At 43.5% G+C, this 18,036-nt stretch overlaps 1 protein-coding gene across 6 annotated transcripts in view; it reads right to left on the bottom strand.

The window, feature by feature from the left end:
* Positions 1–1,512: 1,512 nt before the first annotated feature.
* USP28 (ubiquitin specific peptidase 28) overlaps positions 1,513–18,036 on the bottom strand; it is a 64,452-nt gene continuing 47,928 nt past the window's right edge. For 5 of the 6 annotated variants that reach the window (XM_049613014.1, XM_049612971.1, XM_049612989.1 and 2 more), the window contains 13 exons: positions 17,517–17,737; positions 15,851–15,921; positions 14,253–14,481; positions 11,225–11,419; positions 10,558–10,697; positions 10,227–10,406; positions 9,115–9,210; positions 8,253–8,431; positions 8,060–8,138; positions 7,156–7,235; positions 6,488–6,611; positions 4,363–4,558; positions 1,513–2,751 (listed from right to left, as the gene is read on the bottom strand). In XM_049613014.1, coding sequence (XP_049468971.1) covers positions 2,576–2,751; positions 4,363–4,558; positions 6,488–6,611; positions 7,156–7,235; positions 8,060–8,138; positions 8,253–8,431; positions 9,115–9,210; positions 10,227–10,406; positions 10,558–10,697; positions 11,225–11,419; positions 14,253–14,481; positions 15,851–15,921; positions 17,517–17,737 — 1,966 coding nt within the window. In that variant the 3' untranslated portion in view covers positions 1,513–2,575. The remainder of the gene's footprint in view (positions 2,752–4,362; positions 4,559–6,487; positions 6,612–7,155; positions 7,236–8,059; positions 8,139–8,252; positions 8,432–9,114; positions 9,211–10,226; positions 10,407–10,557; positions 10,698–11,224; positions 11,420–14,252; positions 14,482–15,850; positions 15,922–17,516; positions 17,738–18,036) is intronic. The other variant, XM_049613006.1, reaches the window with a different exon arrangement.

Below are 18,036 nucleotides of genomic sequence, written 5' to 3'. Positions count from 1 at the left end.
AAAGACATTACTCCTCAGCACTCCACTGGGTGGTTTGGGTGGCTCCAAATGACAGAAAGTACCCCACACCAAACATACAAATGTCCATCTGTTCCTGTCTTGGTCGATTATAGATTCCCAAGAACTGACCAGAAGGTAGCACATGTGGAAAGGTACAAACCAAAAGATTTTTACAAGACCGCCAAGGACAGTTGAATGGTTGTTCAAAGCACAGGCTATGCAGTGAGACTGCCAAAGGTTCGTGTCCTGGCTCCAGTGCCTAAAACATCTATGACCTTAGACAGACCAGTCCCTGTCATCATCCCAGGGCCGTTACAGAAAGTGAAATAATACAACTGGGCACAGGGCTCAATGATGACAGAGATTAAAAAGTGAACAGCAGGGGCGCCTGGGTGGCTCAGTCGGTTGAGCGTCCGACTCCGGCTCAGGTCACGATCTCACAGTCCGTGAGTTCGAGCCCCACGTCAGGCTCTGGGCTGATGGCTCAGAGCCTGGAGCCTGCTTCCCAATTCTGTGTCTCCCTCTCTCTCTGCCCCTCCCCCATTCACGCTGTCTCTCTCTGTCTCAAAAATAAACATTAAAAAAAAAATTAAAAAAAAAGTGAACAGCAAACGGTGGCCCCCAGAATTTTAAACAGTGAAGCAAATTAAAGGGTAAGAAGACGGATCAATTTCCCATGAAACCACGATCCTCGCATTGAGCTCTGAAACACAAACACAGCTCTGAAATTCTGTAAAGGACTGCCTACTGTTAATTTAGTCAAAATGTAAGAAGGTCGGTTTTAAACGAATTTTTTTTTAAATGTCTTTTTTTTTAATTTTTTTTTTTTAACTTTTATTTATTTTTGAGACAGAGAGAGACAGAGCATGAACTGGGGAGGAGCAGAGAGAGAGGGAGACATAGAATCTGAAACAGGCTCCAGGCTCTGAGCTGTCAGCACAGAGCCCGACGCGGGGCTCGAACTCACAGACGGTGAGATCATGACCCAAGCCGAAGTTGGACGCCCAACCGACCGAGCCACCCAGGCACCCCTAAGTGAATAATTTTTTTGCCTTCTAAATTACAAAGTAGATACACTTTGTGCAGTGCTAGCAAAGGGGGTGTGGGACACCAGCCACCACTAGGGGCTGCTCAAGAATCCGCAAGATTCTCAACCCTTTCATCTGCTTTTTTTTTCTTTTAAAGAAGAAAAAAATGAAGCACCTGGGTGGCTCAGTCGGTTAAGCGTCCAACTTCGGCTCAGGCTGTGATCTCACGGTTGACGAGTTCAAGCCCCGCTTTGGGTTCTGTGCTGACAGCTCGGAGCCTGGAGCCTCCTTCAGATTCTGTGCCTCCCTCTCTCTCTGTCCCTCCCCAGATCCTGCTCTGTCTCTGCCTCAAAAATAAAATACAAACATTAAAAAGAACCTTTTTTTTTTAAAGAAGAAAAACTGGAACGTGACAAATGCTTACTGAGTTCACGGACTTCCAGAAAATGTGTGCTTAAATGAAGGCCATCCTGGACACCAAAGGTACAACAGATACTTTTATTGCACATTTATAAAATCTGCATAGTTGTATCGAGTGTTCTTCCCGCCCACTATTCCCTCATTAACGTTAAAATTTGGTTAAAACACAATATCCAATCTGGAGCCTTTTAAAAACGGTCAACAGGGGATAGTTCTCTCTCTACATATACATATATATATTCTTTTTTTTTCTTTTTACAAACCCTCATCCTTTATTTTTTTTTTGGAGCACAAAAGGGGAGGGGCATCCAAACGTTCTTTGGGGCCAGCAGCGGCCTCAGACACCTGCTGTTGACAGTTTTCGGATGCCAGAAGCTTTTACTGAAATCCCAATGCTCTCCTGTCTTAGTGACGGTTCACAACGCCGTTCAGTCTAAGGTCCTTACTGCTTTCCTTTCTTTCACTCGGGACTGAGTATGAGGTTTTCTGGTTTATTTAAAAAATATAAAATGAGAGAGAGAGAGAGAAGAAAGGAAAGGCAGCTTTCTTTTGACTTTGCAGCCCTTGCTGCCACGTGCCCTTAGGTTTCTACCCACACGTGAAGGGCGGTAGTTCATTAGCAATGCATTTTGTCTTCTCCCATCAAGAGACGGGCGAGGCTCAGAGCTCTCATCTCTTGCCATTTAGAACTTTGAAATGTCATCTGTATTTGATAAAATAACTAGTAGCTGTTCATCTGGTTCAGGTTCTGATGGATCACCCTTCTATTCCACTGTCAAAAATATTTATGCCTGCAGGATAATTTTAAAAGTGGCAAGAGAGTTACAAAAAAGCTCGAGCATTCGAACACGCGTGTAGGTACGAGAGGCATTTCAGGTCTTGTGACGTAATTCGGTACCTTAATACAATGGTTCTTGTCTTTTGTGATGAAATTGCTTTTATGATTCTGTACCTAAAAAGTGCAATTTTATTTTCAATCCTTCTTTACACGCAGAGCATGGTTGGGGGCTGGATCTGAATCTTACTTTCCCACCTAATTCCTTCCCCAGGGCAAACACTGTGATGACAGACTTCTGTGCAACAGGCAGGCAGCCACGGACCAAAGTGGGCCTTGAACATGTGGGGGCTTACTTCACTGTCACAGTTGACACCCCCTGAATTGACTCCATGACAGCTGCAAATCGGCTACAAAGGTCATAGGGAGAATTGGGTCGAATAGTTGGAGGCTCCTTCAAGACAATGATTTCCGCAGAAGGATCGAGAAGCCTGGGTAGGAACTCCCCTAAGCACAGCTGTAGATTTTCTGTGGAGGGAAAGCAGATGGTTACATATACAGCTAAACAGATCGCTGAGTAAAAACTAGTTAAGTCTGCAACTATATGGGAAGGTCTTCCACAGAGCCCATCCATCACCCAGCCTCGAAGGTCACTGCATTGTGCTGGCCAGCTAACAACAAATAACAATTCCTTTAAGCCAAGCCAGGAGCAAAGACTACTTGCCAGATAAACCAAAGAGTTAGGTCACTGCTTTAGGCCATATGATGTGTGCCAGGATAACACTACCTATTCATTTCCCTGGCAGGCCTTCTTATCTACCATCCTTTTAAAATTTGAAAAACTGGATAGGATACTCTCTACCATAAATAGAATGGTGTATTTTCTTTCGATGATTAAAGCATACCAATGTGCACACATGGCATTAAGTAAAGGTATATATCACACACACACACACACACACACACACACACACACACATATAGACATAGTCTAAAGAAAAACCCAAGACATTAAAAGGAAATTCATATTAATACTGTAAATGTAAACACTTTAATAAGTCAATAGAATATCTTTACATCAGTGAGAAACTAACCAAGAGGCTTCATATTAGAATACATACCAACTTGCTTTCTTTTTTTTTTTTTTTTTTAAACGTTTATTCATTTTTGAGACAGAGAGAGACAGAGCATGAATGGGGGAGGGTCAGAGAGAGAGGGAGACACAGAATCCGAAACAGGCTCCAGGCTCTGAGCAGTCAGCACAGAGACTGACGCGGGGCTTGAACTCACGGACCGCGAGATCACGACCTGAGCCGAAGTCGGACGCCCAACCGACTGAGCCACCCAGGCGCCCCCATACCAACTTTCTAAGTCTACCAAACTCACCTAAAAATGACTAGTTTTAAGCTCCCCTCTCCAAAATGCTTTGGACAAGCAAGACTATTTCATTTGCTATCCTACTAATCTCAAGGGCATCACAGTTAATAGTGGGTGTTCTGTCTTACAACTTCTAGTCACAGGAAAATTGAGTTACGGCACCATCAGGTAATCAAAGTGCATAAACATTTTGATTTTTAAACTATAAAATTAGACTTCAGATTTTGACAGATGAAGAAGTAATGGAAGTCTGACATCCCTGGAGAGGAGAAAATTTTTTAACAGGACTTCTGGGCTGTTTGTGAAGTCTTCAGCAGCCACAGAGGAGGTGAAGGAAGGTTAAGAGGGACAGAGGCCTAGGATCCTGTCCCTTGTTTCAGTAGAGCAGAGCCACTTCCAACCAACTTCGATGTTTTAATAATCCTTTAAAAAGGTTTGATAACCAGTGCTATTGAGTAAAAGCACTGTAATTTCTAAAAGTCTCAAGAGCCTTAGAAATTATTGCAAGTGAGGGGGCGCTTGGGTGGCTCAGTCAGTGAGTGTCCGACTCTTGATCTGGGCTCAGGTCATGATCTCACAGTTGTGGGAGTTCAAGCCCTGCATGGGGCTCTATACTGACAGCAAGAAGCCTGCTTGAGACTCTCCCTCTCTCTCTGCCCTGCCCTGTTTGCACTCTCTCTGTCTCTCTCAAAATAAATAAATAAACTTTAAAAAAAAAAAAAAAGAAGAAATAATTTATTCCAAGTGCTAACAACAACATACCCGCAATATCTTGTCCAAGGTAAGAGCACCAATGGTTTCTCATGATCTCAATGGCATGTAGGTCATCCTTGGAGATGTCATTATTAATGATAAGGTGAATGCAGGGAATGATCAGCTCATTCATCACATTAATGCCCTCTGTTACAGAGTGGTCGTCATTTGTTTCAAAGAGAGAAGCTGCCTTGGCATTCAGCTCCTATAGATAAAAGGCAGAGTGGGGGAGGGGTGTCTGAAAAGGATAAATACCTATTTTAGAAGAGCCTAAACAAATGATTCCCAAACTTTACTGCATATTGGAATTTCCCGGGAATTTTAAAAACTACTGATGCCCCATCCTAGATACGCTGATTTGACTGGTATGCAGGTGACTGGGGCACTGGGATTTTTAAAAGCTCCCAAGGCGATTCTAATGTAGCAAAGTCTGTGACCCACTTACCTAAACTTACAAGTCCAGGTCTTGCTTAACACATGCTTCGACTAAAAGGCCTATTCAATGGCTCTCGATCTCCACTGAGCACCACAATCACCTGCAGAAGACATGCTGATGCCCTGGGCCCCTCCCCAGAGCCTCTGGTTTGACAGTCCAAGGAGGGAACGCTCCCTATGTCATTGTGATGCCTGCTGAATGCTGAGGGCCAGTGATGGAAAGAACCCAACTCACTGTTACCACCCACCTGCAGAAGCTGAGTAGGACATGCAAACTGTATTTGGTGATTTCAAACATAAAAGCATGGCTCTAATAAAATTCAGATCCATCAAATCTAGAAGGCCCTTCTTTTAGCTTCAAAATGCCCTGCCACAACCTATAACTGATACAGAAATCAAGGTATAAATCAGAAAATGAAAATCTTGAGATGAATACACATCATGACTGAATCTCCTCCATCTGGTAGTAACAAGGCAGTGGCAGGAATGCTGGCCCAGCTCTTCCCGGGAAGGGCAATCCTGCTGGGTGTCAGGAAGACAAATGCAAGCTCACAATCAGAAGGCAAGCCACCCCTCTACAGATCTCTGAAGGACGAGCACTATATAAACCCTTGGATAGGCAGAGGGGATATGGGTCTGCCATTCCCCATGACTGCCAAATGCAAAACAGGCCAGGTTAGATCTTCAGTGTTGTATGACAGTGATATTAACAGAACAGCAGGACTAATTTTTTTTTTTTTTTAAGTAGACTTCGTGCCCAGCACAGAGCCCAACATGGGGCTTGAACTCACAACCCTGAGATCAAGAGTCAAACAGTTAACTGACTGAGCCACCCAGGTGCCCCAGCAGGACCAATTCTTATAATTTGTATCTTTAAAAAAAACAAAACAAAACTGCAGTCTCGGGGCACCTGGGTGGCTCAGTGAGTTAAGCGTCCAACTTTGGCTCAGATCATGATTTCACAGCTCATGAGTTTCAGCCCTGCATCGGGCTGTCAGCAAGGAGCCCACTGCAGATCCTCTGTCTCCCTCTCTCTCTGCCCCTCCCCTGCTCATGGTTTCTCTCTCACAAAAATAAACATAAAAAAAAGGGGGAGAGGGAGGAGGAGTTTCTTAGAAATCACCAAATTCTCATCTTTTAGCTTAGCAGGGAACATAGAAAAAATGCATTTCTTCAAGACACATCTATTACAGTCTTACGATGTGCCAGACACAGAGAAACAGCTGAATAAGAAAAGGATCTGTGAGGGGTGGCTCAGTGGGTAAAGCATGTAACTCTTAATCTCAGGGTTGTGAGTTCGAGCCCCACGTTTGGTGGGGAGATCACTTAAAAAAAATAAAATCTTTACAATAAAACACACAAAAAGAAATAAGAAAAGGGTCTGTGTTCAAGGAACTCACAATCCACTAGAGAAGCAATGCAGTAAACCGTGTAATGCAGGTGTGCATAGAGGGCACAGAAAAAAGGATAACTGATTGTCATCCTAGCTTCTCTTGGGGGTTGAAGAAGAATTATATTCATTTAAAGTGACCTAAAATAATCTGGTTCAATGTACAACTACTCCTAAGAGTTTAGAAAAATCTACAACCTACCCAAGGTTATTTTGTTTTTTAAGTCGTATTTCTTCACGGCTTCAAGGAGCAGAGGTAAAGACAAGAAAATAATAAAAACCATAAGGCTTTACACAAACAGTACAAACCAGAAGGCACTTTCGTCGGTACAAAGCGATGACAGATTCCTTCACCCCCCGGCGGGGCCCCTTGGTCAGCAGGGCGGCATTGCTCTGGTAGGCATATACCAGGTAGGAGAGTGCCTCTTGGTACCTTAGAAAATGGTGGATAAATGACAGCTGAGTGCTCCTTCTTTCTCCAAAATCTAGGGCTCAGGCCTCTCTGTTCCCCAGCACAAAAATTTCTGTAGCTCCAATTATGGAAAAACAACTGTCCTAAAGACAGAGGCAGCGTGGGATACTCTGACTGCAGCCAGTCTCTGCCCTTCTACAGACTGGCCAAGAGACCCAAGGCCAATCGTGAAACCTCCCTGGCTTTCCGTTTTCTTCAACTCTAAACCAGAGAAGGGGACTGCATGCTGACTAAGGTCCGTGACAACTCTAAACTTCATTTTCTGAGTTCATCTTTATCACAGAGAAAATCTGGCCATTACGTCTTTTCACCAATGTATCTATCACTACGTAAAGGATGAAGAACCACATGTGATGGTTAGTAAAACAGTGGGAAAAGCAGAGGTGCCCTGCCACGTGGGACAAGGGAGGGAACACATGGCTATGGCTCTCTCTGTTCCCGGGTGGCCATCAGCAGGTAACAGTGCCCTGACCAACATTCCGAGAGACATAAAAGGCCAACATACTTTCCTTTTTGGTAGAGTTCCAGACCCGTGAGGAGATACACAGACACCTTTCGAAACAAACTATAATCCTCATGCCACTTCTGCAAAGGAATGACTACCGTTAGCAATGATGGGCACCAGGAACTTTCTCTACACTTCCCACCACACTAAGTTTTAAACTCTATACAAATATTTATTGAGCATGTATGGCCAGGCACAAACACAACAAACACAAAAGCTTTTTGATAATGATGTGTTCAACATTTACAACAAAAGCCCACTGCTGACCTTCATTTTCAGTGAGCTATTACTTCCCGAGGAACAGAAATATTTATTTCACAGGAGCTTTAGAGTTTATTATTCTCATTTCCAACACCCCTGTCAAAGTCCTGCAGTTCTGGTTTCAACAGATGCCTCTCAGGTTCTGACAAAACCGTGAATGTGCAGGGGACACGGAAGGACAAGGCTGTTCCAGTCATTCAGAAGAGCACTTGAGCTCAGTGGGGTGCAGTGGGACCCCGTTAGGTGTCACAGAACACTGTTTTCCTTCTAACACACTGCTTTTTTGGGAAATTTGCAGTTATGTGTGCATTTTTATGCACAGAAGTTTCATTTGGAATACAGAAATATTAGCCAACAGTATTATTTTACAAGAAACCAAACCATGAATCAAGAATTTTACTGCCCAGGTCCAAGGCTGGAGTAGGTATTAAACGGGAAGGAAGCATTAATTTACTCCAATAGAAGAATCGAACAAAGAAACCGGCTACTCTGAGGGTTAGAGCTCATTTATCCATTGGCACCCAATTGTGGGTGTTTTGGGGGGAGCGGGTGGAGGCTAGTCAGTCTGTGATAACACAAAATTGTTACGTTTTGCCTCAAGAGTTGATGTTTTTGTTTAGCACACTTAAAGAGGAGACTTCACCTTGTACTCTTCCATATTCATGTCCTCTGGACCAATCTCCTGCAGCTTGGCCTGCGCCACCTTCATGATGCTGATGGACCTGGGTGGGCCGGGGTCAGAGAGCGGTGAGAGGCGCGGCCTTCCCGGCAGGGGTGGGAGGGGCTCGCGCCGGAAGCAAGCGGTGGGTGGTGCGCCTGCGCGGTTCCCTCCTCACCTTTCATCGTAGCTGAGATTTTTATCTGCAAACTGTTCCAGGAGGGTCCGCTCCACCACCCTCTTGGGCGCCTCATTTTGGAAAAAGTAGACAAGCACGTGCTGGAGCCGAGGGTCGCTGTGGGCCGTGGGCGTCTCCTTGGCCAGCTGGTAGAGCCTGGAGTACTCTTCGTGGAATGCCTGTTGACGACAAGGTCGGCAGTGAGCAGGAGGGGGCGCTGTGGCCTTCCGCTCGCACAACCCGATGCCTACGTTAGAGAGGTGTTGCAGAACTCCAAGAAGACTTGAAGGAGCTCCTATTGGGGAATTACAGAGGCAAGTGCGGAACCTGGGACTTGTCTGCCTGTCACGACGGCTAAAACTCGCCGTGGCACCGCAGACGCACTGGGCTCGTAAGAAATTTGTCTCTCGCATAAAATTCTAAGGAAAACAAGTATTTCGTTCTAATGAGTTTGGGCGTATCCTGGAGTTCCAAGGACCTGAATTTTAAAAATTCACATGAATGCAATTTATTCAAGTACCTTACGATTTATTCAGGTACCTTAAAAAGCAGGGCCTGCTTTCTTAGATCATCTTCTATCATGGCCCTCACACCACAGAGGCAGCTCTATTAATGGAGACCTCCTAAGGACCACGACTGGCCCTCCAGGCTAGTTGTGATCCAGTTGGGCACAGCTTGCCAAGGCTGCGTTCACCCGGAGAGGGGGCGCTGTCGGTGGTGCAATACCGGAAGTGGAGTTTTAGGTGTTAAAGAAAAACACACTTCATCCCATTTTTTTTACCATCTAATAGAATTACGGCTCCATTGTTATGATACTTGTGGTGTAAAGGTATTAGATTCAAAAAAAACCAAACAGAGATACCTTAATAAGCCCTGCTTCAGACCCATCTCGGTCAAAGGTCTGACGGGCTTTAGCTATGGCCAGGATGACCCCTTGCATGGCAGGGCTCAGCATCACCTACCACAAGAAGGCACACAACACGGAGAGAAAAAGGAGAGAAGAAAAGTTCAAAAGAAGACTGAGTGACAGAGAGGCGAGTGGGCGGCTGAAGCGAAGCGGGGCAGCGTGCCCGTGGCCGGCCCAGATCTGCGCACCTGCCCCCCCATGCACACCCACAGCCCCGTCCCTGCGCAGCATGTCGGGACTTTGCCCAAGACAGGCTGTTCCTATGTATTCTAATTTTGCTGATGAATTAAGACGGATATCTGAAAATATCTACAAATGGCGACTGCTGAAGAATCAAGTTAAATTACAGGTCTCCCAAGGGAAGTGTCTGCAGTGAGAATTCCAATTTTGTTCTGTAATCTGGGTGTGTGTTCCAGTACACAAATATTCTAGAGTTTAACTAAACGTGTTTAAATGTTTTACATTTAAGACACTCAAAATTAGGCGATATGCTAATATGACTTTATAAAATCAAACGCTTTCAAAGATTTGAGGGACAGGGTTCATGACTGCTAATGTGCAGTGACAACTCCAAAGGGGACGAACCATAAATAACGTGGGATCCAAAGCTTCTTCCAAAAGCTTTGGAATCAAAAACAACTTCGATTCACATTTGTTTTGCTCACTATACACCACTGCAAGTTTGATATTTGGGCAGAAAAAAATGGGCTAATACTACCAAAGACAAAGCCTCCTAATTGAAAAGGCCTTTTTTTTTTTTCCTCATAATACCAAAAGAGGAACTAAACACTACCTTTCTGAGCCACTAGACCCTGCAGGGGCCTCCGTGAGTATATGCCTGGGTAGATACACACCAGGGGCAGCGGACAGCAGGCACAAGGCTCTCTTTTAAAGAACAGTAACTAAGGTCAAAACCAGATAGGCCCTCTTGTTCATTAGTTGTTTCCATTAGGAATATTTGTTTCAATATGAACTACTGCCAAACACCTTAAAATAGTAGATTCGGTCACATGGGAAGGCAACAGAAGAGCAGCGACACACAGCTGAATCCTGCACTCATTCTGTACCTCCTCATCATATCCATCTGCGTCAGCTCTAACCAGAATCCTTCCCACACTGGGAATCTCGACTTCAGAGGCCTCAGAGTCAGGCTGGGCAGCAGACTCTGTGTCACCAGCCTTTGGGGGCTGCTCTGTCTGCCCTGCGGGGTTTGTTTCCGGGGACATGGGCTTCTCGGGCTCAACTTCCTGAAGCCGTGGCAGCAGGATGGGAAGAAAGAGTAAGAGAAAACAGGAGAAATAAAGAGGGGGTGGTTAAACGGAGCAGAGACACAGAATAATGGAACGGTGGGGAACGGTGGCAATTCTGGCTGGCAGCAGGCGCCATCGATGTCCTCACCTCGTTCAGCGCGGCTTCCACACCGCCCCGCTCATAGGCGTGTGCTGTGTTCGCAATCGCCTGCGCCGTCTGCTCCTTTGCGATCACAGCGTGCTCAGAGGACAAACAGCGGACCCCATGGGAAGAGGCTACTGAGGGCTCTGATAAAGAATGGCACAAAGGAATCAGCATCTGATGATAAGCAATGTCTAGAACACTCTGTAAAAAGGCAAGCAAAACAGACACGGAGTTTCATTTACAGCCCTTCTAATGGGCCTTTAAAAAACTAACCCTGTGCAAATTTCCCCTCGGAACTAGGGACTCGAAGAGGTATCTACTTCAACGAGAGCCCACGGGTGGTTCTGTAGAATTTAATGTGCTCCCAACTTTGTCCTGTTTCTTGATGTCGAGGAGCCTTACCACAAACTGCTGCTGGTTAGAAGAGAATGCCCTTGGAGAACCCTTATTAATCTCATCATACCTTCTCCTACAACCCAGGAAACGTGAAAACTGAACAGACTGAAAGTACAGGGAGCTGGTCTTTCTGATATTCTTTCTGCTCATCAGGAAAGACATTCTGAAGCCACAAGCTGTTCTGTGAGGTTGTGCAACACCCACGACATGTGAACTATACATCGTGCAGACTGGATGCTACTGGATCACTGGCTTGCGTGCCCTTCACCGATACCTGGGGATGTGGAGAAATCCTGGGACACTGAGCTGCTGGACGATTCCATCTGAGGGATTTTGCAGGACTGTTCTTCTTCCCACTCCTCGACCTCCTGCTCAAACCTCCAGTTATCTTCCTGAATGTAATGCTTCAGTTCAACAGACAGGGCATCCACTTCTCCCAACATCTGATCTGATTCAATTGGGGCCGCCTCTGAGTGAAGAGCAAAGAGAGAGTTAAAAGGGAGTGCCATCCAGCAAAAGGTCACCAGGAATCAGAAGGTCCTTTCTAGAAAGAAGGAAAATAAGACACTCGGTCCTTTTTCTTACTCCACGTGAAAAATACATACATACATTCATAATCCAACAGAAGTAAGGACAATATAAAGCCAACAGTCATAGCACACCAATAAGTGTACCTGGAAGATTAACAGGTAGGCATACACTGAATATCTGTTGAATGGATGGATGAATAAAGAGTAAGAATTTGGAATAGAGGCCAATCACTAGCAAAATAGCAGGAACGGACCAAACATTTCTTGGAAATCCAGAAAATCATTAGATCCAATGGAAATTTCAAGCTGAATGGTTTTATCAATGTAAACAGTACAACTATTGTTGATAAGAATATCCATCTATGGGTGCCTAGACACTCTGTCGGTTGAGTGTCTGACTTTGGCTCAGGTCATGATCTCCTAGTTCATGGGTTCGAGCCCCACATCAGGCTCTGTGCTGACAGCTCAGAGCCTGGTACCTGCTTTGGATTCTGTGTCTCCCTCTCTCTCGGTCCCCCTCCCCTACTCACTCACGCTCTGTCTCTCTGTCTCTCAAAAATAAATGTTAAAAAAAAATTAAAAAAAAAAAAGAATATCTATCTCAAGATGGTTAGAAGTGAATTCCAAGACATTTATACTGCCTCAAGTTTCACACATGTTAAGTGCTATCAGAAAGCCATGGGACACAATGCTTAGATGGTATATAATACCTAGGGGATAATTAAAGGCTTTGAGGAAAAATGACAAGGATATCAAGGGCATATTAAATTTCATTTCTAATCCTGTGACTAAATCAAAATACAAAAGCCTACAGTAGAACAACACATCTACTTCCTGGTTGCCATTAACTAGCCTTTTCATTAGGAAAATGACAGCTTCTACTTATGTGTTTCTACAGTAGAAGAATGAACCATATGTGTAATAATAACAAGGCTGCCATATATATGACCAACAATAGTCCAGTCATTTGTACGCCCCCCAAAAGCAGCTGTTCCCTCTTTCATGTGCAAAGATGCAATTATGAAGATCAGTTGCTGCTAAGTGATCATTCTCTCCATCCCCTGGTCCCCCAGCCACACTGCCAATTGGAAAGACAATGCACTCCCTGGACAAAATGCCTTCTGTGTTTTCTTACTTACTCAACAAAGTACAGTCTGAATATGAAAAGAAAAGGTTTTCCACCATTTTAGATGTGAAATGCTGGTCGCAAGACCTCTTCCAGAAAATGTGAAAGAAAGAAAGAGAGAGTAATGTAAATGGAAGGTGACAGAATTTGGAGTCAGAATTGGATCTGGAATCCTGGGCCTGCCAGCTGCTTACTGGCTGTGTGACTCTGGACGAGCAGAGTACCAAGAACATGCAGGTAATGAGTTCCTACTGTGTCTTTTAGAGTTCTAAGTTATTAGAGAAATAAAGTTTGAAAGATGTAGTAAGGGGTAAAGTTCTAATATAAATGATAATTATGATTGCTCTTAGAATCAGTTGTATTATGAGGGGTATGAAATTATTCAGGCAAATCTACTCATAGAATCTAGCTATTCTCAAAGGACGCAAAACCATGTGCACAAAAGATGGCACTAAAAAAGAAAAAAAATTAGAGACAATGTAAAAGTCTATCAGTGGGAAGCTGGCTTAACGAATTATATACATATTTCATGCAATGGAATTATTATGTAGTTGTTAAAAAGAATGAGTTGGTTCTATTTATAAAGATATAGAGATCACTGGGGCGCCTAGGTGTCTCAGTCAGTTAAGTGTCTGACTCTTGGTCTCAGCTCATGTCATGATCACACGGCTGGTGATTTTGAGCCCTGCGTCGGACTCTGCACTGATGGCGTGGAGCCTGCTTGGGATTCTCTCTCCCTCCTCTCCTGCTCATGCTCTCTCTCTTTCTCAAAATAAATAAACTTAAAAAAAAAACAAAAAAAAAAAACAGAGAGATCACTAATACACATGAGTGATGAGAAAGATGCAGGATAGAATGGAAAAATATCCCATGGGGGGGGGGGGAAATGGGGTGGGGACAGACACTGATAGATAAAATCTAGCATCTGCCTAGATCACTTCCTGAATACTACATAGGAAACCTAAAGAACAGATATATGTTGGGCTCCAGGATAGAAGCAGGAAAGAAAACGTATTTCTTTTCATTCTATTTTGCAGTGTATTTTTTAAATGCATTATTACTTTATAGTAAGTTCTAATTCAGGGGCACCTGGGTGGCTTAGTTGGTTAAGCAACCGGCTCTTGGTTTCGGCTCAGGTCATGATCTCATGGTTTTTGAGCTTGAACCCTGAATCGGGCTCTGTGCTGGCAGTATGGAGCCTGCTTGGGATTTTCTCTCTGTTCTCTCTCTGCCCCTCCCCACCTACTCTTTCTCTCTCTCAAAACTAAATAAATTAGCTTAAAATTTAAAAAAAAAAGTAAGTTCTAGTTTAATTATTTAAAAAAATTTTTTTGATGTTGATTTATTTATGAGAGAGAGAGAGACAGAGCATGAGCAGGGGAGGGGCAGAGAGAGAGGGAGACACAGAATCTGAAGCAGGCTCCAGGCTTCAAGCTATCAGCACAGAGCCCAACGCAGGGCTTGAATTCATGAACCCAGGAACTGTGAGATCATGACCTGAACCCAGGTCAGACGCTTAACCGACTAAGCCACCCAGGCGCCCCAAGTTCTAGTTTAAAAACAAAAACAAAAAGACTACAAGGTTGTTCCCTTCTGTGAGCAGTACAGATTCTCCCCATCTCGAGCTTCCGCTAGGCTATTTTTACCTGCATTGAAGTGCGGCAGCTTGTCGTTAATGTACATCAGACAGTAAGCACTAACGTTTCTCAGGCCCCCATAAGAATCTCTTTCAAGTTCTTCCCAGGAAGATTCAGTAACAGAGATGTCATTGTACTTGAGCCAGACTTGTCGGGGTTGATTATAGATATAGGCCCAGTAGTGTCCAGCATTGGCTTGTCCTTCATGAACGAGAACTGCGTGCAAGCGATAAGGCACCTGCAGAGCAGAAGGCATATTCTTGAGTTAGGTTAAGCAACGTGAACAAGAAAGTGTAGGCTATTACACTTCAAGCTTACTGCCAACTATGAGACATAAGAAAATCGCCTCTTTATACATGTGTTTGATATGGAGTTAATATCAAAACATCTTGCTGATTCCATAGGAAGCAACAAAACACAGCCTTGGAATTTACCAAATTATGTTTCAACTCATGAAACTTTAAAACCACATAGGCTGAACGAGATGGCATCTTTGATGACTCTTTAAATTCCTAAAATCCCAGAGCTGAAGTCAAAGATAATGCAGACCTATTGATCCTCCCAATTCCAAACTCAGTTTACCTAAAAATAGAATCACTTTCACCACTCCTGCTGAGAAAAGGTATACTGCGATAGGGACATGTGGCAAGTTTAGTACTGGTCTTGCTCTGTGCTGATTTTATTTTGTACCAAATTTCAAGTTAGCACACTTCATCATGAATCAGTCATATGGTCCTCACATTTCTTCTTCCAAGGGATCCATCCACCTCTCTGGGGTGAAGACCCTTTCAACGACATACTTATTTGTTTCAATGTTTGAAAAGCATTTGTTCTTTTTCAATATGGAGAACACAGACAGCAATACTTAAGGTGCCAAGTAAATATTGAGGAAAAAGGAAAATCAGCCAGAGAGTCAAGTTAAGCCTGTATTCAATCAGTATTTTGGCATGTTTTTATGGCAGTGAAATTTGTGAAATAATACGGAAGAGCAAATGAAGAAAACCCAAGATTTACATGGTGCGTTCCTACTGTGCCTCCATGAGACCTGGAATCAGACAGACCTCTCCTCCTCCAACCCTGCACACACGAGCCTCTGGCTGGAGCATCTTTTCCTCTCTGTGCCCACAAGGTTATTCTAAACAAAAGTTCATGTGGACAATAAGAATTTCTGCCCTGGCCACATTCCGTTCTGGAGTTATGAGGGAAATGAAGCTTGAAAGCACACTGCTAAACAAAGCATCACCAAGGACAGGATACTGTGGAAAGGGTGGGTAACCAGTCCCTGCCTGGGGTTTTCCTCACCACATGACTTAAACTACCACTTTATGAGAAATTTTTAACACTTGACAATAAACCTTTCTACTATATGAAAAAATACCATGGGCAAAATCAAAACAAGTATGTGTTAAAATGTAATTGTTAGAAGATATATTCCCTGTTTGGGCCTAAAAATAAACAGCAAAATACCTATTTCTGTCCTAAGTCTATTCTTAGGTCTCAGGGAGGCTCCCATTCAGTCTCAAAGAAAACTATCCAATTTTCTTTTTGATCTACCATTAGCACATGAGGACATGCCTTGACTACTTTCCCATCAATTTTCATTCTACCTGACGAAGGAGTGGGTCGCAATACATCTGCTCAATAGTCTGGGTAGTGCTTGCAATACAATTCTTTAAATCTGTTAAAAAAAAAACACACACACACACACAAAAAAAACTTAGTTAAAATGATTTCGTTCCATACAGCCAACCAAAAAGTACTGCGTCTCTATCCCTGGCGCTCTGGCGATTTCAAATTCTCTCCATGAGCCACAAAAGACTGGATGCTTTCAAAGCAGCTAATGCTTTAGGTTATGAAGGCTTTTAGTTCATCACAATTTGCATTAAGGTTTTAAAAAGTTCTCTCTTATAACTGGCACCAACATTTCCCCCAAAAGAAGCAGTCTCTGTTTAGAAAAAGACCTTAATGGGTCACTTTGGGTGTAAAAATATATGTTCCTCATACGCGACTGGAGAGGAGAAGAAAGAGGTGAGATTTCTGTGATAAGAACTTAGGAGGGATCTGGATTTGATGATTTGATTTAATTTGACCAATGTAATTTGATCTGATTTTTTTTTTTTAATGTTTATTTTTGAGAGAGAGAGAGAGAGAGAGAGAACGCAAGCAGGGGAGGTGCAGAGAGAGAGGGAGGGGGACAGAGGATCTGAAGCAGGCTCCATGCTGACAGCAGAGAGCCTGATGCAGGGCTTGAACTATGAACAGTGACATTATGACCTGAGCTGAAGTCAGATGCTCAACCGACTGAGCCACCCAGATGTCCCTAATGATGATGATGATGATATTCATTCATTCATTCATTCATTCATTCATTCTGCCCTCTAGATAAAAGGAGAAAGGAAGGGGAGGAGGGAAAGTCTGAGCAACAAGATAACAATGCCAAAGGACCTTTAAAAAACAGAATGCTGAATGGGGCACCTGGTGGCCCAGTCAGTTAAGTGTCCGACTCTTGATTTCGGTGAGTTCAACTCCCGCATCAGGCTCTATGATGATAGTGCAGAGCCTGCTTGGGATTCTTTGTCTCCCTCTCCCTGCCCCTCCCCTGCTCATGCTCTTTCTCTCTCTCTCTCAAAAAATAAATAAACATTAAAAAAATAAAACAAAAAACATAATGCTGAATAATTCCATTTTACATTGTGTCCACTGCTCATTCTCTGCCTAATTAGCCTTCAGTAAAACGTACTTCATACAAGACTTTTTTTTTCATGTTTATTTATTTTGAGAGAGAGAAAGACGGAGAGTGAGCAGGGACACAGAGAAAGAATCGTAAGCAAGCTCATGCACTGTCATTGCAGAGCCAGACACGGGGCTCAAACCCACGAACCGTGAAATATGACTTGAGCTGGTCAGACTCTTAACTAACTGAGCCAGCTAGGTAGCCCTAGACAAGTCTTTAAAAGTGGAAATCTAAGAGAGCTAAATTCTAAGTTTGGGTCAACAAAAGCCAGAGTTCACATGAACTACAGGAACAGAAATCAGCAGATGCGGAAAAATCCCAGCCAAAGGTGATCATGTGCATCTAAGCGTCCCAAGAGTTCCTAGAAATTTTGAGGAGTTTCTAGGAAGAGTCTTTCCACAGCTGTATAATGGGAGGAACCAAAAGTGCAAAAGAAGTCCCAATCCCCACGTCAGAATCATGCCTCTCTCCATCATTTATGCCTAACTTCCGGCAGAAAGGGAAAGAGTAACAGTCTGACAAGTTTTAAAAGAGCCAACCTTGAATATCTTGTTCAATCTCACTCCTCCACCTCTGAAGACAGGTCTTAACAAAGTTTATCTCATCCTCTGTGACAGTTCGAGGAGCCGGCTGTGCAGGCATTTCCATGGAAGACCGGGACAATGTAAATGGCTTATTCATTGCCTTAGACTTGGGTAGAGAATCTTCAGGAGAAGAAAAGGTACCTTCGACATCCTGAGAAGGGCTTTCTTTACTTGTACTGAAAGAGGATAAAAATCACATTCACATGATAATTTCCAAAATATGGCTTGGCCTCAGTTAATGTGCTTCATAATGCTACCTGCTATATGGAAAACTACAGCTATAATTTGGTGAATATTTGCTCAGTAAAGGCACTGAGCCAAACCGAGTCTTTATATGCATCGTCTCATTTAACACAACTTGCTGATGAGACAGATACTATTATTATCACCAATTACAACAACTATAACTATCTAAGGTTTAGAAAATTAAGCAATTTACCCAAGCTCCCCCATCTAGTAAATTATGGGATTTAAA

The sequence above is a fragment of the Panthera uncia genome, chromosome D1 (genome assembly GCF_023721935.1).
Source record: "Panthera uncia isolate 11264 chromosome D1, Puncia_PCG_1.0, whole genome shotgun sequence".
In the NCBI taxonomy this organism is placed as follows: domain Eukaryota; kingdom Metazoa; phylum Chordata; class Mammalia; order Carnivora; family Felidae; genus Panthera; species Panthera uncia.
The sequence above is the reverse complement of the archived record's forward strand: the minus strand, read 5'-3'. Positions and strand labels throughout refer to the sequence as shown.